Here is a 24454-nt window from a genome sequence, read left to right as displayed (position 1 = left end):
AACTAGTATGTACATTTTAACATTTGAACTTTTATTTTACTCATAAAATTTTTATCTCCTTAAATGCAGTTTATATTTGCTAACAAGCCATGTACTTTGTTCTTTCTACATTATTTGAGGAGTCCAAAAAAAATCTCCCTGTTAAAGATAATTTCCATAATCATTCAAAAAGTGAAGTGGGGAAGATTTACTGTATTTTTTTAAGACCATGAAAAAGAAAAGAGAAATAACACAAGGTAAAGAATTCATGAATAGGTAATCACTTTCTACAGACAATAAGCAATGTTCCAATAAGCCCTGAGAAATAGCTAATTAATTTTCCAAGTGAGCAAACATTATTTTGTAGCCCTGTAGACCTAAAGAGGAATCTAAAGATAGTGAATAGAAATGTGTTCCTAATTTTCAAAAGAAGATTAAAAGGGTTCTTGGTCTTCATTGTTTAGCTACTTCAATTCCTATCAAAATAATAGAACCTGAATTGACACATACAAAAAAAGTTTTTACTGTCTTGGAAAATAAGGAAGCAATGAGTAGCTTTTATTTATGAATAGTCGATTAGTCTGAATAAATTTGATAGTTTGTTGATGAAATTATAAAATGAAGACAACCCCAAACACTCTAAATTAAATGCCTTGATGATAATAAAACACTTGATAATGCCCCATGAGTCCTCCCCACTATATTAATTTAAGATGGCTTATGTAACTAAAGTCAGCTGAGACATCACAACTGAAGGAAAAACAGAGATAAGTCATTTAAGGAAAAGGTATAAGGTGATAAAAGCTATAGAAATTGGAGGACAGACTGAGGAAATCTCAATGATTTAGGAGTGGGTATACACTAGGGAATGAATTAAAATTTTCCAAATACCTGAATTTTAAGTTACAGAAAATATGAGAGTATAGATAAATATCACAGGGAAATAAGGTGAGAGCTTGGGAAAAAAAATTATCTGGAGAAAATGTTGAATTTGAAATTTGGCAGCAACCTGTACAGTGGTAACAATACTTCAGGAAGCCTGAGAATGGGCTGGGGTGGAAGGAACAGGAAGGACAGGGTCATTACGTGGAATCAACTTGAAAGGGTTGGTAATACAGTATGATAGTAAAGAACTGTGACACCCAGTGAAATTATTTTTACTGGACTTAAAATGCTCAGAATGAATGCAACAATAATGACAAAACTCAACTTGATTTTTAAGAAGGTTGTATTTTAAATTGCACCTTCTGTTGTACATGTCTATTCCCCTTCAGGTTACACCTCACCCAACGGAAATAAACAGAAACATAAGATCTTTTCCCTAATGGACCAAAGAAAATTCAAAAAACCAGCAGCCTCACCCAGGGCTGCTTCTAACTTTCTCTGTCCTCCCCAGTGATGGGTTTTCCTTGACCTGAAGCACCCTGTACCCAAAGTTATCCCTGGAAGTATATCTGAATGGCAGCATCCCAATCATAGCCCAGGTGGTTTGGGTTCTTTTAATCACACATAGGCCTGTTGATTTATAGTTATGAATCCGTGTAATGTGAATATTCTGGTGTTTGTAGGACAATGTCTTCAAAGAGACTCTAGGGATTATGTAGCACATTTGAACTAGAGCCGAACTTAAGTTTGTTTTTCTATAGATACACTAGAATCTTAAATAGGAAGAACCTCAGCATACTGATGATTTTCATGTCTGTTACTGAGTGTCAGCCATTTTTGTTAGTTATTCTTTCCTTAGATCCACAAAATTAGCAAATAAGAGACTATTGGTGTGTGTATGAGGAGGAGTATATAAAAATGAACAAGACCGTTGACCACCGTAATGTAATAAAAAAAAGTATGACTGCTCTTAATATCTCTCAAGTTATTAATGATTCTTTCTACATCATAGTCTACTTTGGCAACTCTTTGAAATTACAATTTGGCTCTTGGATCTGGAGGTTATCTAACTCAACTGTCTCCTTTTACAGATAAAGAGATAGAGGCTTTGAGGGATACAATGATTTAGCCCAAGTGGCATAGCCACTGACAACAGAGCCTGCAATAGAGTTCCTGTCAACTGGATTCTATTTTAGTCCTTGAAACATTCTGCTACCATGTTCACTCCTGTTCACCTTCTTGCTCCAAAATTACTATTGGTATTTAAAAAAAAAAAAAGGAGTTTAGAAATAGTTAACTTAAAGAAGCTATGTGTGAATGTATATGGATGTGTCTTTGTATTTCAAGTAACAATTCAATGTATCAATATATTTCCTCCACTTGCATACATTGTTATGCATTTAAAATTGAGCATTTTGCATCACAAAAAAACTTCCATTTTCATTTGCTATGCTGTTCTGACAATATTATGATGAACTGTATTCTATGTAAACCACTAAAAATGTCTTATTTTAATCAGCTATCCAGGCTTTATTTAGCTTGTACCCAATTTTACATGGTTTTAATTACTGAAAATTCAAATACATAAGATTCAACATTTACTAGCACTTCATCTTTGGAATTTATTTAGGAAATGAAGTATTGCTTTGTGGTTTTAGAAAAAAATTAATAAATATCTCTGAATAGATGGTAATTTCATGTTCATTTTCAGAGAGATTTAGCTACATTAGCAGTGCTATTTCCCAACACCCATAATCTTCTAAATTGACTTATTTGATGCTCTTCAGATCTATTTTTCTTAAGACTTAGATTTTTATCTCTGTTGCTGCTTTTGAAATGCTCTCCATGATTGTGAATCCATCTAATGTAATTTTCACATTTGGTGCCATTTTTCTCAAATGACAATACAGGGCAGGAAGAATCATTTGGCATTTCTTCATACCAGCCTAGTACTTTGATTTGAAATATGGGTGAAATATAAGGAAAAGAGAGAAAGGAAGAGCTGAAGGTCTCTTAGTAAGAAAACCTCGTGTTAAAATCAAACAGACAGACTATGAGAGGTAAGCTGTGGAGTAGGATAGGGTGATAAAAAAAAAAAAAAAGAAATCTCAGCAGAAATGAGCCTCTGAGCAGTAAAGAACTGAGGAACCCAGAGCAGCTCTGTTCCCTTTTATTAATACTTTCTTAGAAACCTTGTCTCCACTTTGGCCCCTTTCATCTTTAGTCTATGTACTAGCACCTTCTCAGCACCTCACTTAGCTTTTCTTAAAGGAGTTCAAGTACTAACACTACTCTACTAAAAATAATTGCATACAGATTTCTTATGCTTCAATCAAAATTTTCAGTAATGTCTGCATTTTTATATGGCAATGTTTAAAAGGGCTCTGGGGGAGCCAACTGTGCCAGCAAAGTTGGTCTTCTCTGAAGACAATGTATCCCATGGCATTGTGTGTATTCATTTCTACCAATACTGCTTTTCTTGTGTCGATTCTGACTTGATGCTAAAATGAAAAGGGGGAAGTCTGTTGAAAATAAAACGTGTGTGTGTGTAAAATGTGTCAACATTATTCTCTCTCTCCTTTTCTCTCTCCTTGTCTACCTCTTCCTCTGTCTCTGTCTCTCTCTCTGGCTGTACTGCATACACTTAATTAAGCCTCTAAGAAAAAGGTCTCTTACCTCTTATCCAAGTAAAGCAGGATTTTGAACTTTGGAGCGAAATGATAATGGGAATCAGTGTGCATACTCTGTAACTCAACAATATTTGAGTTGCTTTAAAACAATCGCCCAGATTTCTTGTCAGACATCTCGCCCCTGCTTCCTCTCACTGGGGCAGGAAGAAGTGTAAGCCGTTAGTAGGCTGTGAGTGCACGTTTCTTAACCGGATAATTTAGCTGACCCGCTGCCACTTGGCCTGAATTCACCCCAGTTGAGAATGCCCAACTGGAGTCTTGGCCCAGCGCCTAGGCTTGGTGGCTACACCTTCCCAAACGCACACCCTCGCTGTCCTTGTGCAACGGAACGTCCGCAAGTCTGAGAATGTACTTCCAGGCATGTCAATCCCGGCCGCGGCTCTCTTGAAGGCGGTCTCTGCGTAGCAGCCCAGACTCCGGGAGGAGTCTCATCTAATCACAGTTGCTAGTGGGAGTGAGTCTGATCTCCTGCTAGGCTTCCCAGCTGCTTAGTTCTAGACAAGCCCGGAGCCTACAAAAATATAAATAAATAAATACTCGCCCCCATGAGTCACCCAAAGAAAGCTGCTTTCCTCAACCTTCCCCGTGCCGGGAAGGGGAGTAACCCTCCCCCAGGATTTGCCCAAAGTGGTGAGAGGAGGGTTAATATTTGCTTTGTTATTGAGAGAAAGAGAGGCAAGTATGCCTTGAGAGAGTGAGGGAGAGAGAGAGTTGTTTTGCAGCGGAAAATAAGCAGGGGGGAGGAATAGGGAGAGGCCGGTGCCCCAGCTCCCCTCCGGGCCTCAGAGAGTAGCACATGCCGTAATTCCCTTTCCAGAGCCTTACAGATTTCCACAAACAATGACATCACTCCGGCGCCGCCGACCAGCTTACAGCCGGGGGGATTTTCCTGGGAGCAAGGCGGGCCTGGGTGGAGAGATGGAGAAGCTCTCCAGGGTTCTGAAAGGGGCGGGGGCGCGGGCTCGCCGCGCGGCGCCCCCCGTCGGCGGAGGCGGACCGGCCGGGGCCGGGGGCGGGCAGAGGCGGGCCCGGGGCGGTCCAGGGCGGGGCCCGCCGCATCTCCGGCCTTCATTGGCTGCTGGCAGGCGCACGTCACCCAGGCTGGTGCTCTCCTCCGGTCCCAGTGGAATTGGAGCCGAGGAGGAGCTGAAAATGCAGATTTAGCCTCAAGCACAGACATACACTCGTTCTTTCTCTCAGATACACACAGCACCCCACATTCGCACCTCTGCCAGAGAGCCTGACTACACGGTTTCCCCGCCAGCCAGATGCTGGAGGAGAACACACATTGATTTGCTGCTTTCCGAGCCCCTAATCAGTCTTTTTCCAACACAAAGATTTTTTTTTTAAACAAACAAAAAAACTACATATATTTTTTTATTTGCACCTTTCCTCCGAGTCGCCCGCTCCACCAGCCTGCGCGCCTCTTAGCACCACTTTTCACTCCCAGAAAAAGATGAAAGGTGGCTGTGTCTCCCAGTGGAAGGCGGCCGCGGGGCTCCTCTTCTGTGTCATGGTTTTTGCATCTGCCGAGAGACCGGTCTTCACGAATCATTTTCTTGTGGAGTTGCATAAAGGAGGAGAGGAAGAAGCTCGCCAAGTTGCAGCAGAACACGGCTTTGGAGTCCGAAAGGTAAGATCTCCCTTGCATTTCGCATGTTGTTTCAAAACGGGGGCAGCCCTGCGCAATCTCATTGCAGATTTGCAAGTTTTCTTTCTCATGCGATGCAGATATTCTGCCATGGGCTCTTTAACACGACATTGCCTCCGGTGATCTTTCACGGGTTATGTAATTAAAATGTCCTTCAAATTGTACTAGTAAGGTCATAAAAATAATTTATTGCTCTTTGACTTGGTGGCGAAAACAAGGTAACACCTTTCTAACAATGCCTTGCGCCCGGGCTGCTGTCCGAGGTACCAAGTTCTCAAGGCTGCGTGGGGATGGAGGAATGAAGCGCTGAACATCTGGGCTTGACGTTGGTAGTCTTTGCCAGGGATGTATCCCCCGCCCCCATCTCCTGGAGAAAGAGTAGTTCCCGACGGACAAGGCTAAAAGCTTGGACACTGCAATTCACCTCCGTGCTTTTCGGATCCCGCGCTAGGAGGACTTCCCTCCCGGTGACTTCGGTCCTGCTCTTTTCCAGGAACAACAGTTCCCTGGCTGCAGGAGACTTGGAGACATGAACTGGGTTTTCTTTCCAAAATCGGGGTGGAACTTCTCGCCCTCACCCCTGCCCACGAGCGCCCGCCGCCGAAGCGTACTCCTTAGTTAGCTCTCTGATTCTCAACTCACAGCTGTAGAAGCTGGAAAGGTAGATTTTGAGAGGAGTTCCCTATAGATAAATCGGGGTGTCTCTCCCCGTGTGTGGGCGGCCAGCTTGGCTTTCCCCACGAGGGCGCAGGGATCCCCATTCCAAGAAGTTGTCAGAGTTCAACTGTTTGGGCAGCTAGATAAGGCTACCAACCTAGGATGCCGTGGGACTCCTTTGGCGACTCCAGGGTATCCATTCTGGGAGAGCAGCGGAGAGGAGAGTGCTGGGTGGAAGCCTTGGCTTACTTACTTGTCCTTCTTGCAAAATATCTTGTTAGAAATCGCAAGTGTCCTTAGGGGACCTGGCGAAGGGTGGGGTGGAGTGAGGGTGCAAGGAGAAACCGGGCGAGGGGAGCCTGGAGGACATAGGGATGCTATTTGGCAACCAGAGGGCTGAGTGGAGGTCTGTGGGATTCGGGGATCTCTCCCCTCCCTCCTGATCCCAGGAGAGAGGCTGAAGATGAGCGGCGGGTGCTTTCGTCTGTTGCTTTTGCCTCTCAAGGGCAGAGCGAACTAGGTCTCCTATCAGCCCCTCTGTCCCGACTTCCCACGCCTCCCTCACATGCAGCCGGCTCTCCCTCCTCCGTAGGGCGTTGGCAGCTGCGATTTCGACCCCAGGTGGGATTCAAAGAGAGTAAGTCAGAGGTCTGGGAGGAGGCACCAGTGGCGCGCGGGCGGGTCTTGCAGTAGGGAACTTGTTGCTCCCGGGAAACGTGGGTGGAGCAGGGGAGAGAAGATGCCAGCTGAGGGAGCAGCCCGCTGTCGTTCTCGCCGAGTCTGGGGCTGTTTCAAGAGTGCCACCAGCACAATAAACAAGCAGACCCTCCTTCCTTCTCACCCCACCCCCCTAACTTGACAAGACTCAGGACCCAGGAGCCATAAATATAACAGTGATTGTAATATTGATTATTATTACCTGACAAAAATAGGGCACCCTTGTGTTCTGGAGTCCTTACAAATATTCTTATTTAATATTCTCAACAACTCTGAGGAAGCTACTATTGTTATTAAGCACATGGCACTGATAAGGAAATTGGTTCAGATCAGGGCCCAAGAGGGGGAAAAAAAAGACACAACCAGATCTGGATTTAAATCCAGATCTTTCAGAGATAAACTTATGCTATTTACCTCTTGGTACATACCAAACATGCTAAGTGCTCTGAAGGATGTGTTGGGCTTTGAGGTATGCTGAAAAGGGATGTGGCATCAGGATCTTTAGTTTTTGAGCGTAAAGGTTCTGCAATGATGCAGAAATCCTGTTCTTCTCTCCCTATACCATGCACCTTTTCATAGCGAAGGCAGACATTACTATCTTTTTACTTACTTTTTGGAAAATGTGCCCTTTAGGATCTTAGCAACTTAAGCAAATCCAGGTGTAGCTAAGACAGATAATGGCTTAACTTACTAATTCTCCAAGAGGGTCACTCTTTGTGAATAGAGGTAAACGGTTAATGGGGGTTTTATAGTTTTGATGGTGAAGTTTGAGAAAGGAGGTGTAGGGACAATCTCATCATAAATGAATCTGGATAATTTTGATATACTTACCATAAAATCTTAGGGAACTCATACTTTGGGGTAAAATCAGATACCTAAGCCTCTTTCACTCCCACTCTTTCTTCAAGAGAACCCACTGGTTTTGAATCAGCCTCAAACATGTAATTTCTATCTAGGAAAAATGAGTTTTTGCCTTGCCACCTCTCCTCACCTCTGTATAACCCCTCAAAAGTAGCATCTCTTATCCAAATGATTTTTGTTCTGATACATAGTTAAGTAAAAAATCAGTCTATGGCGGAATGCTTCTGTCTGATGAATCTTTGCATGATGCCACACCTGTGTAGAATAAACTCTCTTTCATTTCCTTGGATTCTTGTTCTATCCATCCTTCAAGTCTGAGCTCGTACCTTCCCTGACACTATGGACCACAGTGTGCTTTCCCTTCTCTAAATTCCTGTGGGACAAAAAAGCAAAGCCTACACAACAAAAGCTAGTACATTTCATCATTTGTCTTCTAGTCATTTCATACATGTAAGTAAATATGGGTATAAGTATCCTTTGTCCACTTGAAAGCTATTAAATATTCAAGGATGATAGGTTTCCTCACCAAAGCCAGCCTGTTACTGGGTTTGCCAGCCTGTTAAGAAACATCCTTTGTTTTATCTGTTCCTCTAGGTTTCCCAAACACTGTCCTGTCTTGTTTTCATCATGCTGTACTGTACTTTTGTTACTCATTTTTTCATTTTAAACCCATAATGCCTCCTTCTCCCTCCCCTCTCTAACACTTAGTGTATCTACCAAGTCCCTACTGCCCCATCCTCTCCAATGCTCTGTGTCAGACACCAAAGATCCTTGGTGGCTATTTATTCATCCAAAAGAAGGATCAGCTATGCAGACCAGGGGAACCTGCTATTTTACTGAATTATCTCATCTAACCTCACAAACCTGTGAGGTAGAAATTGTTGCCAACAGTCCTCATTCTCAGATGAAAAACTTAAAGTTCCAAGTGGTTAAGCTTATATTTGGAAAGGGAAAAACTCATATTTAAAACCAAATTTGCTTTGTGGAAAATAATTTTGTTAATCTACCAAGGTGCCTCTGGGAAGCCTTCTCTGACAGCCAAGAACTCCACTCTTGGGGCACCACTTTAGATTCTAATGTTTTTTCCTTTCCTTCCTTTCTTTTTACTTTTTTTCTGTATCCAACACCTATGTGTGCCTAGGTCATTAACTAATGTGTATGAGTATATACCTCTTCAAGTAGATTGTAAATCTTCCAAGAGTAGAAACAATATACCATGTCGGAAGAATATAGCCCCATATTTAGCACGGTGGTCTGTATATGAGATATTAAATGAATATTTGTTGATTATTTTGCCAAACTCTTGCAAGGCCATGACCAAACAATTATTTCCTCCCTGAAGTGGAGTAAAGCTACCTATAACTTTACTGTCAGACAGGTGTGTTGAGACTAAAGTTTTCTATTTTATCATGACCTGGTCCAAAGACATATGTTCATCAAAAAAGGTATAAATGTCTAGGAGAGTAAGTGAGTTTACAATAACATCAGAGGTGTTATTCGAAAGAGTTCCTTAAAATTCCCCATACATTACTAATTTTAAATCCCTTGTGAAAAAAAACACAAAAATTACTTATTAAAGCGATATGTTGAAGGTTGGTCAAAAATCAAGTAAGAATTTAGGTAAAAATCCAAACAATTGACAATTAAGTGTTTTTGTTTTACGACGATAAATTTTGTTTTTTTATCCATGTAGGACTAAGGTTAGGAAAATCATGTGACTACTTTTATATGTGTGATCATTATTTTTTTATTTTTTATTTTTTTAATTAACATATAATGTATTATTTGTTTCAGGGGTACAGGTATGTGATTCATCAGTATTACACAATTCATAGCACTCACCATAGCACATACCCTCCCCAGTGTCCATCACCCAGCCACCCCATCTCCCCCACCCACCTCCATTCCAGCAACCCTCAGTTTGTTTCCTGAGATTAGGAGTCTCTTATGGTTTTTCTCCCTTTCTGGTTTCATCTTGTTTTATTTTTTCCTTTCTTCCCCTATGATTCTCTGTCTTGTTTCTCAAATTCCACATATCAGTGAGATCATACGATAATTGTCTTTCTCTGATTGACTTATTTCGCTTAGCATTAATTTTTTTAGAAATCTAATAATAATTGTGCTGTTATATAATGAAAGAGTAAATTTCTTTTAATTTTAATTGAATGTCTAATTTTAATTTTAACTGAATTTAATTTTAAAATTAAATTTCTTTTAATTTTATTGAAGTATAATTTAGGAAAGAACACAGCTTAATAAACTTTCACAACATGGGCACACATGTATAACTAGCATCCAAATCAAGAAATAAAGTATTATTCACATCTCATAAGTTCCCACTCTTGCTCATTTGGGTAGTTTTTGGTTTTAGGCTATGATGAATATAGCTTCTGTGGATATTGTGTATATATTTTGGTGAATATATGTATGCCTCTCTGTTGGGAATATCCCTAGGAGTAGAATTGTCGTGTCAAAGGGCATACACACATTCAACTTTAAGAGACTGTACCAATTTTCTATTGCTGTGTAACAAATTACTACAGACTCTGCGACTTAAAACCATACAAATTCATTATTTGATAGTGTTCATGGATAAGGAGTCTGGCACATTCCAGTTGGGTCTATTGCTCAAGGGCTCACAGGTTGAAATCAAGATATTGGCCAGCTATGTCCTCATCTAGAGGCACAACCAAGGGGAAATCTGCTTCCAAGCATATTCAAGTTTTTAGAAGAATTCAGCTCCTTGTTGTTGCAGACCTGGAGTCTTCATTATTTGCTGGCTCCACTCAGCTCGTGGAAGCTACCCTCATGACCTAACACATGACCCTTTCCATAAACCTCACACTTTCACCCTTCTTTCAGGAAGGGCTAAGTCTCAGCTTAGGTTAGCCTAATTAAGTCAGGCCCACCCAGGATAACTTTTGATTAATTCAGGTAAGCTGATTTGGGACCTTAACTACATTTGATAAATCTCTTCACCTCTGCAATATAATGTAATCTAATCAAGGGATGAAATCCATCATCTCCACAATACTGGCTCCACAGTCAAGGGGAAGGGATTATACAGGGCATGTACATAAGGGAGCAGATATCTTGGGGGCCATCTCAGAATTCTGCCTGCCAAAGACAACCCAGTAGCATGTGAAAGTTCTGATTGTTCCACATTCTCACCAGCATTTGACTTTTTATACCTTTTTCCTTTTAGTTATTTTGGTGGCTATGTAATGGTGATGGTATCTCATTGTGATTTTAATTTGCATTTCCCTGATGATCAACTGAAGCTGAATATCTCTTCATATGTTTTTTGGTGGTTCAGGAATCCTTTTTTAGTCATTATTTGTTCAGGTCTTTTGCCCTGAAAAAGGCTTTTTTGTTTTGTTTTGTTTTGTTTGGATTGCCTGTCTTAATTTTTGGTTTATAGGAGTTCTTTAGCTATTATGGATAGGAATCTTTTGTCAGATATATTTATTTTGAATATTTATTTTCACCCTTTTAGTGGTGTCTTAATATCCCAACAATATTGAATCCAGATTCTATAATTTCACTCTCCTTTCATCATTCATCGGTTGTCAGTCCAAAGAAGTAGTTCTCTAACCTCTGCCCCATACTTCTCTAGATCAAGATTAACATGGTTTAGAGGGAGAAACAAAACAATATAGATTTGATCCTAATTATTTCCAAAATGATTTCTAAGAAGCCCTTAAGGAACAGTTTTTCTGAAACTCCAAGACCTACTACCATGGTAGGCAAAGGTAAATAGCCCAGAACTCTACTTCCCCAACATGAATGCTATGAATTCCTTTTGGACCCCAATTTAATGCAGTATGCCTTAGGTCAAATCCAAACTCTTCCCTCAAGTCTTCTCTGATTGACCTACACCAGAACATTCTCTGTCTCTTTGGGACTTCCATTGCATTGAAACAGTTCTTTTTTCTTGGCACCAGTCACATTTGTCACAGCACTCACTATATCCAGTGCCCTTCTTGTGACTGAAGAAAGCTAGAAACAGCCACATTCAAAAGTAAAAATAATGGGATTTAGAATTATACAGTACTGGAAACTTGTCTAGTTTATGAAATCTCTGAGGCTTATGTTTAAAATATAGTGGCTAGGAAATATAAATAATATAGTGCATGTAAGGTTCTGGACACAGTAGCAAGTATATAGAATAAAAAACCTATTATTGATAGCAGTAATAATAATAAGGTGATGGCCTGGCTATATATTGTTTTTTACTCAAGAAGGCAGTTGTAAGTTGTACTTTCTCAGGAGTAACAACTGATTGAGTGAGGAATAAGCACTTTGCCCAATGGGAACCCATCCATGAGTTGACCATGGTCCATGAGAGGGCCTGGCTCAAATAATTCAGTGAATTTAATTCATTATAGATCATGGTGATTATCTCAACCAATCATACTGGCTTCCTTAGGAAATTTGATTCACTGGTTGCTATAGAGAGGAGAATGGGGTCTAGTTGCCATGAAAGAGCCCATTTAGGCCATGGGAGCATGGGAGATGCAGACTTTTTATCCGAGTTCCTAATAACTTTCCAGTTCCACTTCCCAGCAAAAGACATCTGTGACAGAAGGTGAAGTTAATCAACAAACTATTTTCCTCTTCTCCGTGGGTCACAGCAAGCCCACATTTCCCACCCTGTCTTGCAGATAAGTATGACCATATGATGATTCTAGCCAAAGTAGCAGAAGTGAAGTGTACTTCTTCCTTGCTTGATGCATAAAAACTCCCCATAGGTTGATTCTCTACCCTCTTTTTTCTTCTGAGGCTTGATGTGATTGAGAACAGTAACTCTGGAATCCAAATGCCAAAGATGGTGGAGTCGCAAGATGAAAGGACCCCATGTCCCTGATTCTTGATTTAGAAGAACTTTATGAGTGAGAAATTAAACTGCTATTACATTATGACACTGAGATATGAGACTTTATCTTTAGAACCAGCATTACCCAAACCAATATACTGTCAATAAATAGCCATTTTCTCAAGTTGCTGGAGTGACTCTGTAAACCTTACAACCAAACCAAACCAGATCACAAGAACAATAATTTTTAAAAGACTTAGGAAAACTCCTATATTTTCACCTCATAATGTAAGCCAACTTTTCAGGTCTTTGTGATTTTTCTTCTCCAGGAAGACTATAAAATCCATTAAACACTCTTGTCCCACTGGCAACCAATTTGCACTACTCATAATAGGGACTCATTATGTGCTTCTTGACTGATAAATAAACTTGGATCACAAGGTGACTGTTTGGCCATTAGCTCAGAGAAAAGGCACTTGAAGAATTAGTTTTCAAAAAATTACCCCTGTAGCATCCATTTATTTATAGGTCGCAAATTAGCTAGGACATAGAAGTAGGTAACAAGCAGCAAGTCAATGTCAGGCAGTAAAATTCCCAACTTAGAAGTTATCAGTAATAGAACAGATTAGCTCTTTGAGCAGAAAAAAATAAAGCCTACAGTTAAAACTTGATCAAAATACAAAAGAAGGAGAAAAATTACACTTTTTCTCGAATGAATATCTAAAATTCAATGTCTCTTTCAAAAGATCTTATTAGCTGTAGATCATAATGTTATAGCACATCAGGGAGTGATGCTATAGTTAAGTTTGCAATAATTATATATTTGGCTGTAACTGCTCAAAGAAGTCAGGTTTTAAAAATAAAACATGAAACCTGAAGTTCACACTTTTTCCACCCACTAGAGCCGTGGCTTCATTCTACATTTGAGCTCAGATTCATCATTTCAAAAAGAAACCCTGAATTGAATTTGTGCATTATTATTTGAGATTCAAATAATCACAGGACAGTTCAAAAGCAGGAGTTTTACTTTCACCTTCTTTATATGAATATATATATTTTATATATATACAAGATATATTTATTTTTATGTTTATATTATAGCTATTATATTATATATATTATATTAACTTATATATATAAAATGTATCTATGTATAATATATTATAGCTGAAGTCCATTAACTGACTACATTCCACTAATGGTTAGAGAATCAAGAAATTACATTTGAATTAACACTTCCACCCTAAATGTCATGATTCCATATTAGTGAGTGGCTTCTACATGAGGTATATATAAAAAGCAGTAAACTCTCTTGACAAATTGCTTTTGTCCCTAAAACAAATTGACCATGACTTTTCAGAGAAGGTTGTGACATGCTGAGCTCCTCTGGTGAGAATAATTGAATATAACAAACTCTTAGATAGAAAGTCAAACATGGGCACAAACTCTTAATTTTCTGACACAAATGAAATAGACTCAATAATGTTACAGGATGTTGATAGTTTCTCCATTAGAAAGTTGACAAGAACATGAAAACTGTGGGATGCTAGGGTTGCTCTTTATTTATAACTTTAAATTTGGCACTGATTCATGAACATCTAATTCTCCTAAATTTGCCTAAATAAATTCACTTAATGCTCACTCTGTATTGAAGTAGAAAGAGTTCAAAGAAAGATGAGAGACATATAGAACCATTTATTTGGAGACATCAAGAACAGGAAAATAACAATTTAGATTTCAAACATGTGCCAAGTGTCGTAATGGCATTAGAAAAAAATTATTTTGACCTGGGATACTTGGTTTTCACTGTTCCAGTGTTTTAATAGAAGCTGAGGGTAATGACATCAGCAGTCTTGCTTTCTATGTAAACATGATGGGATAAAACATGATAAACTAAGCTTACAATGAGTAGTTGTTGAATGAATGATCTAATTTTTGTTGGTATCAGATTTCTTAGACAATTGAGCATCTTCCCTCTTGAGATACACAAACAAGCAAACAAAATATTTGAATTCTTCGACTGGGGGGATGGCAAACCTCTCAGTGAAAGCCACAGTATTCTTACACATTACAGCCCTTGTGAATGCCATGAGTGGAAATCATCAAGTTAATAAGTTGACATAAGAATCCCTAAGCATATGAAAAATATAATAACTTATTTTTGTCAAAATTACACATCCTCATTGTTTTTTTAATATCAAGTAGCACAAAAAAAAACCACTGGAAAAAAGAATTTTTTTGTTTTTTTTATTACCTCAAAGCTCATTACTCAGAAATAACCATTACCAGCATTAGGTAAATTTTATTGCAGATATTTCTGTAAGAATACATATAGAGAGAAGAAAGGTAGTCAGATATATTGTTTTATAAAACTGGGATTATATTGTATACACTATTTTAAATTTTAAACTATTAATTTAATTATTACAGAATTTAACAGAAAGGAAACTGAAAAAAATTGATGACATTGTTAAGCTTCAGACAAATTAGTCACACAGACATATTGTTTCATAATAGGTCTCCCTAAAATTAAAAAAAAAATTGTGATGGTATTGAGTGAGGAGTTTGTGATTATTTTACATGTAAATGGTAGATAGATAATACATATTTAATGACATGTTTAATTATTTCATTACATATTTCAACTTTAGTGAATTTAGTGAAGCCCATGCTTAACAAAGTGGGGACATTAGCCTCGTAACAGTTCCTCTGGCCTCCCCTATGCCCACAATGCAATGTGCATCATTATTTTTACATCAAGTTTTAAGTAAATATTAACCTTCTGCATATAACCATGGTTTACAGTATTGCTTGTATTTGTTCTACATTAAAATTGTTTGTTATTTCATCACAAGTCCTTTCACCAGAATTTCTTCAATCATAAATTCTTCATTTTCATTCATTTCTTGGTTAGCTAGGTTTTATTGAAAAGCAAAAGGATTAGCCTGATTAGGAAAAGGGAAATCTTCTCTCTCTGAGCTAAAAGAGAGGAGTGGGCAGATGAAGTTCAGTGCGAAAGTCTCAGTGGAGGATATGGGAAGAAAACCCACTGAGGAGTCACAATTATTTCAAAAGTGAAGGAGACAAGGTCAACACTTCCAGTGAAAGAAGGGGTGATGGGGTGGGGGCTTCAAGGGAGATAACATTTTGTACACTGTTAATGGGAAGGGAGGGGATGATGACAAAGGACAAAAGATGACTTCTGGACAGTACTGAGAGGCCAAGTGTAAGAGAATGGATTTACAGTAGCACCAACCAAGTCATTTTCTTAAACAGCACCCAAGTGAGGGTGGTGGGGGTTGGGAGAGAGAGAACTTGAGTTTTCAAAAAATGGAAAATCAATAAACTAGAAGAGAAGATAAATTGGGACTAATAATGAGAGAACCAAAAGAGAAAGCTATGGTTAGTGACTGGGATGTTGAAGCTTAAGTCTCCAAGTCCTGTGTACCTCCAGATAATGGTAACACCCATGGAAGTTAGTTACCAAGGTCAAATAGAGGTGAAGGTGGTCAAGGAACTGAAAGTCAAATGCACAAGAATCCACACCTCCGTCATGCCACAGCAGCAGATAGCACTGCCAAGGAAGAGTGTTGAGAGAAACAGGAGAGAGGAGGTCATAGGACAAAATCCTAGAGAACTTTGGGCATGAAGGGGTAAAACAGGAGCCAGGAGAGAAGACAGAACCTGGACTTCTAGAGATATGGAAGGAGAATCCAGAGCTGTGAAAGGAAGGGAGATGAAGGTTAGGAAAGAAAAAATGGGGCAAGCAAGGCCACTGGTTTTAGAGATGAAATCCTTGGTTAAATTGGAGAATCCACCTTAACACTGTGGAAGAGGCCACATATATCAGTTTGGGTCCCCAGGAGTAGTCCCTGGGATAAGAGTTTAAATGCAAGTTGTTTATTTAAGGAATGAGTCTAGAAAATACCAGTAAGGGAGTGGGGGAATTGAAACAGCGAAGGGAAAGCAGGAAGGAAAGGTGCATGATAGAACAAGTTGTCACTGTGGATAACGGGGACTCAGTTCCACTGGGAATCTCTGAGAACTGGTGTAGAACACAGGCCCCAGAGTTGTCTTACCTGAGGTGTGAGGGATCTAGGGTATTTATATGCCAATTACAATCAGACATTGATTCATGATGGATAGTTAGTCCTGGATGGCATTAAGTTTCCCAGCACTTTGACCTGGCACATGTTCAACATACTGAATTTGGCCAACCAGAGAAAACTCAGGTGAAGAGATGCAGAGGCTGGCATACGCTAAATGCTAAGGCCCAAAGGGACTGAGCGGGGAAAGCGATCATGTCTGCTACAGGAAGGAAGCCAAACTGTGAAGGGTAGCAGTAAATATGATGAAGTGCAGGTATCAAGACAATTCCTTCAAGAAGTGTAGTGGGTAAGGGAAGGGAAAGAGGAAAAGTACTGTGGTGATTTAAATTTATGTCTTTTTAATGCTCTTTACAGATAATAGCCTCTAAACACTAGTTGGACCACATGGAAATTGCCACCCCACCAAAAAATTGTGATGTGCCGGCCTAATTATTCTAAATGGTTTATCCAGAGCCATTGCAATTTTTACAAATAATATCTACAATTATGGAATTACAGGAAGGAATCTTAGACATTAGTTTAACCTCTCATTCTACACATGAGAAAAAGAATATTAAACATTATGTTTATGTTTTTAACTACTGGCAATGAGCGTTTGAACCTTGTTGCTTATTGGCTGAGGTTTGGAGACTGGAACCATTATATCTGCCTTTCACATTGGATGAGACAGAAAACCTGACTGTGTGAGATTCCTATATTAGCCACATACACCAACTTGGTCTGACACCAGTTCGTTGCCTGCTTTTCACCATTTTACCTATAAAAGTTTTATGAATTCCAGTTTTCCAAACAAAGCTGCTTGTAGATTCAGGGATTGATTCTACATCAACAACAACCTATTTAATTTACACTTGGTGAAATACAGAAATACAGAATAAGAATTATGTTTCTTTGACTGCTCTCTTAGTGACTAACACAGCACTGTACATTTAGTAAGCACTCAATAAATATAAAAATAAGTGATGAGAAAAAAACTAAAAGTTTCCATTATCATCAGATGCTCACTAAATGACAGACCGATGTGTTACATAATGCTGCAATCAGGAAGACCAAGCACTTTAGGAAAGGTTACATGAATATCCTAATTTGTGCCTGTGTTAAGTGGCTTCAATTAATTAATTACCATTAATAGACAAAAATTTTGTGACTTGTTGGGAAATTAAGAAACCAGTGACAGAGAATAAGGTAATCCACAAATTCTATCCTTCCTTGCCCTTAGCTTGTTCTCTACTTCTGGGACTGGGAAAAAATCAATTTCATCAGGAGGTTCTCAGTCCTCTTCAAAGGTGATGGAAGTTCAAACACAAGGTAGTTGACATCCAAGAGCCAATTCTAGTCAGCTCCTGCTGACTATATTTCTAGGGGTTGTCAGACCAAGAGAGACCTTGCAGAGCCTAAGATGTGGGGAGAAGGGTAGGAAACAAGCCATTGTTGATCTCTTGAAGTTCAGAAGTGGCACCATTTTGTGGGGGAGGGAGGGCAGAATCAGTGCCAAAGGGAACTTTGGAGAGTTGTGTCTTCAATGAAGCTTGGCATAAACCTAAATTTGGACCCAGCAGCTGAAGCCAAAACCAACCATCCTGGCCATTAACCAGAAAGGAAGAAAGGACCAAGGAAAAATTATGGGAGTTTGAAACCAATGGACAAAGAAGTAATAGGAAAGTATAGAAGCAGAATACTCAGTTCATTCAACAAACATGTACTTAGTACATTGAATAAGCAAGTAGGATGTCAGACACTGAAATATGGATTTGGGAACAAATAGGCAACTGAGATTCAATCCCATTGGTCTAAGAAAGGTTGCAAGATATAAAGGAGGGATCAAGCCCCAGTGTGCACTTTTAAAGTCTTTGTGTCACATTTGCTAAGTCTCATTGGCCAAAGCAAGTGCACATGGCCAAGCTCAGAGTCAGTGTGGGAGGGAACTAACCAAGGGAATTGATACAGAGAGGCAGAAAGAAAATGCAGACCATTATTGCAACATTCTATTACTGGACCTTCTATGAGTGATGCCATCTCTGAGTTGTCCCATCAAAGAGTGAGGAAGCTGGGAAATTTAACCACTAGTTCCCATACTTTCTTTGTTGAGGGTTGCACCTGAGAGGCATCAAATTCCCAGCATTTCTGCCCTCCCCAGGTGGACCAAACATGCTTCCAGAGGTAGAGATGTGTGGAGAATCTGGCATGTGTAGGTACTGTCTATAGGCGATGTCCAGGGTAGGCCATAGGAATGAAGGTGGGGCATCAACATCATCTGCCACACAGAAGGCATCAGTTAGATAGAACACAGGTTCTGACTTCAAGAAATCAGAGAAATAGAGTGCATTTTGTAAACAACTGGCAATATGTTTTGTGATAGATTTATGATATAGTACCCATGAGGCAATGACTGTCAACAGAAAGGAAGTCTTCCCAGGGCAGGCAATGTCAAGTTGAGGTGAATTTGCATTGAGACTCATAATTTCAACAGGTCAAAAGAAAAGAGGGTTTACAGAGGATGCCATAGCATATGCAATAGAACACACCAGGAGAGTGGAAGGATTGCAAGTGGTTTTGTCTGGCTAGATGCTGAGACAGACTGAAAAAGAAGCCAAAGAAGTGGACTGGGGTCAGTTTAAGAGGGGTCACCCGCACCATACAGGGGAGCTTGGATTTTGTCCATAGGTGGAAGGGGGCGTTGAAGGATACTTGGAGGGTATAACAGAATGGCCATATACAGGAAAGCCTAGGATAACAAGTAGAGCTAACAGTAAGTTGGAGGAGCCCAGATTTCCCAGCCTGGTTCTTCTGTCCTATGGAATTATTCATGTCCTGGAAGCAGGTAGCACCAATCTAAGGAGTCAGGTTACATGTCTTTGATTCCATTACCACTGGCTGATGACATCAGGGATACTAAAGGCTTAATTATTGTCTTTGAAGCCACAATAAATGGCTGATAGAGGCAACCTGTTCTATCCGTGAAATTTATTCCAACTAAGAACAAACTGATTAAATGTGTCCTACTTCTTCCCCTGACATATAAATACATGAATCTAAAGCAGACCTTCTGACTTGGGGGAGCTAAAAAGAGCAAGGACAGTAGTGTAACACGGTCATCCCAGGAAATCTGACAGGTAGATTATTCCCTGATATGCCAAAGGAATAATGCATGTTCCTACATTTTCATTTCTGAAATAGTGTATGGAAATTTTGCCTGAGGCCAGAAAGAAACTGTGAGTGAGTCTGAGAATCACGTACCCTCTACCTGTCTCACTACCTGATTGTCATTTTAAACTTGATATAAATTAGTTGTTTATTTCTTGGGAGTAAATCACAGTTTGAATCCCACTGTGGACTATTTGCTCAATACAGCAAACAACCATGTACAACACAAGCTGTTTTGCACTACCGCTCTCCTGGTGGTAGGAAAGAGTGGCTCCTAAAATTACGGAAGAGAGTTGAGTGTTGTCCATGGAGACAAATACTCAGGAGTGGCTTAGGAATGTACAAGGTGTCCTGAGTTCTATGACTTGAGGTCAATGTCTCCATTCTCCCTTCCAGCCTCTCCTCAAATAGCAAATTCCTCCTTTGGAAACAGCTAATTCCAAAGGAACATCCATCCATGCATTCATATTTTATTAGCAGGTTTTTATTGAGTCCTACAGAGATAAGCACATTGAAAGGGATGGATTCTACAGACAGAAAGGTGACATATTTAGATTTATGTGCAAATGAAAGCATGTTATAAGTTCTCCAGGCCAGTTTAGAAGACTTCTCCCAATCTGATGACTCCATCCAGCTTTAACAAATAACCTATTTTATGAGTTGGGGTGTGGAAAACTCTGGTTCTACACACAAAGGACCTTCTCAGACTAGGCTAACCTTATAACATGCCCTGATAAGCTGAGGCTGAATAATATTCTCTGTCACATCTGGTTATGCAAAGAAATGACATCCTCACTCCACCAGCCTCCTCCTGTTGACAGAGGAGCTAAAGGCACATATAAACAATTAGGTTTCTCTGCTACATGAGGGCAGCTGTTCAAAGGAGCTGTCAAGACTTCCACTCCTCTAGTGAAATCATATTTACTTTATTCATCTAAATAATGTGGCTTGTTTGCCTTATGTATGAAATTGTCTTGCACTGTTTCTCATTGATTGATTGATTTTTATGAGATAGCATATCACCTTGTGTTGCCTCCATATGCTTTTCTGCTAAGAATGGAATAGCTTCTTACTGAGTACTTTCAATGATTATATTCTTTTATAGTTTTGGAGTCATCGTGTTTATTCAAAATGTCCAACTCCTTATCTCTATTTTCTTCATGCACAACCATGCTCTCCAAGATTAAAAAAAAATGATGAAAATAAATAAAAGTAATAATAAAAAGTAAACATGCTTTATATTCCATTCCCAACATGTTGCTCCCTGGTTGGGTAATTATAGCAATCAGAATCCACTGAAATAGGCTGTATATATTTTTAAGACTATCTTTTTTGAAGAAGTTTTAAGTTTGCAACAAAATTAAGAGGCACAAAGATTTCTTACATACCCCTGCCCCTCCCCACCACATACATATCCTCCTCTATTATCAACATAACTCACCAGAATGGTAATATTTTTTTTTATCAAGAATGAACCTACACTGACACATCATAATCACCAAAAATTCAGTTTACCGTAGGCCTCACTCTTTGTGTTGTAAATTCTATGGGTTTGGAAAAAAGTATAATGACATATATCCATCATTATACTACCATACAGACTATTTTGACTGACCTCCAAGTCATTTGTTCTTTGCTGTACATCTCTCCCCTCCTCCACCACTGGAAACACTGATCTTTTTATTGTCTGCATAGTTTTGCCTTTTCAAGAATATTGGAGAATTGGAATCATACAGTATGTAGCCTTTTCAGATCAGTTTCTTGCACTTAATAATATGCATTTAAGTTTCCTCCATGTCCTTTTATGGCTTGATAGCTCTTTTTTCTTAGCACTGAATAATATTTCATTATCTGTATGTACCACAGTTTATCCATTCACCTACTGAAGGACATCTTGGCTGTTTCCAAGTATTAGCAATTATGAATAAAACTGCTATAAACAATCATGTGCAGCTTTTTGTGTAAACATGAGTTTTCAACTCCTTTGGATAAATGCTAAAGAGTGCTATTACTCAAATGTATGGTAAGCATATGTTTAGTTTTGTAGGAAACTGCCAAACTGTCTTCCAACTGGCTGTACCATTTTGCAATCCCACCAGTAGTGAAGAGAGTTCCTGTTGCTCCACATCCTCACCAGCATGTGGTGGTGTCAGTGTTCCAGATCTTGGCCATTCTAATATGTAGTGATATCTTAACAGTTGGTGTTGTTGTGTTTTTTAGTAATTTTTTTATTGTTATGTTAATCACCATACATTACATCATTAGTTTTAGATGTAGTGTTCCATACTTCATTGTTTGTGCATAACACCCAGTACTCCATGCAGAACGTGCCTTCTTTAATACCCATCACCAGGCTAACCCATCCTCCCACCACCTCCCCTCTAGAACCCTCAATTTGTTTTTCAGAGTCCATGATCTCTCATGGTTCGTCTAACTCTCCGATTTCCCCCCCTTCATTCTTCCCCTCCTGCTATCTTCTTTTTTTTTTTTCCTTAACATATATTGCATTATTTGTTTCAGAGGTACAGATCTGAGATTCAAGAGTCTTGCACAATTCACAGCGCTTACCAGAGCACATACCCTCCCTAGTGTCTATCACCCAGTCTCCCCATTCCTCCCACCCCAACCCCCACTCCAGCAACCCTCAGTTTGTTTCCTAAGATTAAGAATTCCTCATATCAGTGAGGTCATATGATACATGTCTTTCTCTGATTGACTTTTTCACTCAGCATAATACCCTCCAGTTCCATCCACGTCATTGCAAATGGCAAGATCTCATTCCTTTTGATGGATCCATAATATTCCATTGTATATATATACCACTTCTTCTTTATCCATTCATCTGTTGATGGACATCTTGGCTCTTTCCACAGTTTGGCTATTGCAGACATTGATGCTATAAACATCAGTGTACACGTACCCCTTCAGATCCCTACATTTGTATCTTTGGGGTAAATACCCGGTAGTGCAATTGCTGGATCATATGGTAGCTCTATTTTCAACATTTTGAGGAACCTCCATACTGTTTTCCAGAGTGGCTGCACCAGTTTGCATTCCCACCAACAGTGTAGGAGGGTTCCCCTTTCTCCGCATCCCCGCCAACATCTGTCATTTCCAGATTCGTTAATTTTAGCCATTCTGACTGGTGTGAGGTGATATCTCATTGAGGTTTTGATTTGGATTTCCCTGATGCCGAGCAATGTTGAGCACTTTTTCATGTGTCTGTTGGCCATTTGGATGTCTTCTTTGGAAAAATGTCTGTTCCTGTCTTCTGCCCATTTCTTGATTGGATTCTTTGTTCTTTGGGTATTGAGTTTGATGAGTTCTTTATAGATTTTGGATACTAGCCCTTTATCCGATATGTCATTTGCAAATATCTTCTCCCATTCTGTCGGTTGTCTTTTGGTTTTGTTCACTGTTTCCTTTGCTTTGCAAAAGCTTTTTATCTTGAGGAAGCCCCAATAGTTCATTTTTGACCTTGCTTCCCTTGCCTTTGGCGATGTTTCTAGAAAGAAGTTGCTGTGGCTGAGGTCGAAGAGGTTGCTGCCTGTGTTCTCCTTTAGGATTTTGATGGACTCCTGTCTCACATTGAGGTCTTCCAAACATTTGGAGTCTATTTTTGTGTGTGGTGTAAGGAAATGGTCCAGTTTCATTCTTCTGCGTGTGGCTGTCCAATTTTCCAAACACCATTTGTTGAAGAGACTGTCTTTTTTCCATTGGACACTCTTTCCTGCTTTGTCGAAGATTAGTTGACCATAGAGTTGAGGGTCCATTTCTGGGCTCTCTATTCTGTTCCATTGATCTGTGTGTCTGTTTTTGTGCCAGTACCATACTGTCTTGATGATGACAGCTTTGTAATAGAGCTGGAAGTCCAGAACTGTGATGCCGCCAGCTTTGCTTTTCTTTTTCAACATTCCTCTGGCTATGCGGGGTCTTTTCTGGTTCCATACAAATTTTAGGATTATGTGTTCCATTTCTTTGAAAAAAGTGGATGGTACACTGAATGTGTAGATTGCTCTAGGTAGCATTGATATCTTCACAATACTTGTTCTTCCAATCCATGAGCATGGAACTTTTTTCCATTTCTTTGTGTCTTCCTCAATTTCTTTCATGAGTATTTTATAGTTTTCTGAGTACAGATCCTTTGCCTCTTTGGTTAGATTTATTCCTAGGTATCTTATGGTTTTGGGTGCCATTGTAAATGGGATCACTCCTTAATTTCTCTTTCTTCTGTCTTGTTGTTGGTGTATAGGAATTCCACTGACTTTTGTGCATTGATTTTATATCCTGCCACTTGACTGAATTCCTGTATGAGTTCTAGCAGTTTTGGGGTGGAGTCTTTGGGGTTTTCCACATAACGTATCATATCATCTGCAAAGAGTGAGAGTTTGACTTCTTCTTTGCCGATTTGGATGCCTTTGATTTCTTTTTGATGTCTGATTGCTGTGGCTAGGACTTCCAATACTATGTTGAATAGCAGTGGTGATAGTGGACATCCCTGCCGCATTCCTGACCTTAGGGGGAAAGCTCTCAGTTTTTCCCCATTGAGAATGATATTTGCTGTAGGTTTTTCATAGATGGCTTTTATGATATGGAGGTATGTACCCTCTATGTCTATACTCTGAAGAGTTTTGATCAAGAAAGGATGCTGTACTTTTTCAAAAGCTTTTTATGCATCTATTGAGAGGATCATATGATTCTTCTTCTTTCTTTTGTTAATGTATTGTATCACGTTGATTGATTTGCGGATGTTGAACCAAACTTGCAGCCCAGGGATAAATCCCACTTGGTCGTAGAGAATAATCCTTTTAATGTACTGTTGGATCCTATTGGCTAGTATTTTGGTGAGAATTTTTGCATCCATGTTCATCAGGGATATTGGTCTGTAATTCTCCTTTTAATGGGGTCTTTGTCTGGTTTTGGGATCAAGGTAATGGTGGCCTCA

At 39.5% G+C, this 24454-nt stretch overlaps 1 protein-coding gene across 2 annotated transcripts in view; it reads left to right on the top strand.

Moving 5' to 3' along the window:
* Nucleotides 1-4654: 4654 nt before the first annotated feature.
* Nucleotides 4655-24454, top strand: part of PCSK2 (proprotein convertase subtilisin/kexin type 2) — a 285368-nt gene continuing 265568 nt past the window's right edge. Inside the window, exon 1 of one of the 2 annotated variants that reach the window (XM_045883814.1) lies at nt 4655-5187. In XM_045883814.1, the coding sequence (XP_045739770.1) occupies nt 5011-5187 (177 nt within the window). In that variant the 5' untranslated portion in view covers nt 4655-5010. The remainder of the gene's footprint in view (nt 5188-24454) is intronic. The other variant, XM_045883815.1, reaches the window with a different exon arrangement.

This window comes from Mirounga angustirostris, unplaced genomic scaffold, assembly GCF_029215605.1.
Source record: "Mirounga angustirostris isolate CCGP_5_RB_7025 unplaced genomic scaffold, mMirAng1.0.hap1 SCAF_10, whole genome shotgun sequence".
Taxonomy (NCBI): domain Eukaryota; kingdom Metazoa; phylum Chordata; class Mammalia; order Carnivora; family Phocidae; genus Mirounga; species Mirounga angustirostris.
This window is presented reverse-complemented; position numbering and strand designations above follow the sequence as displayed.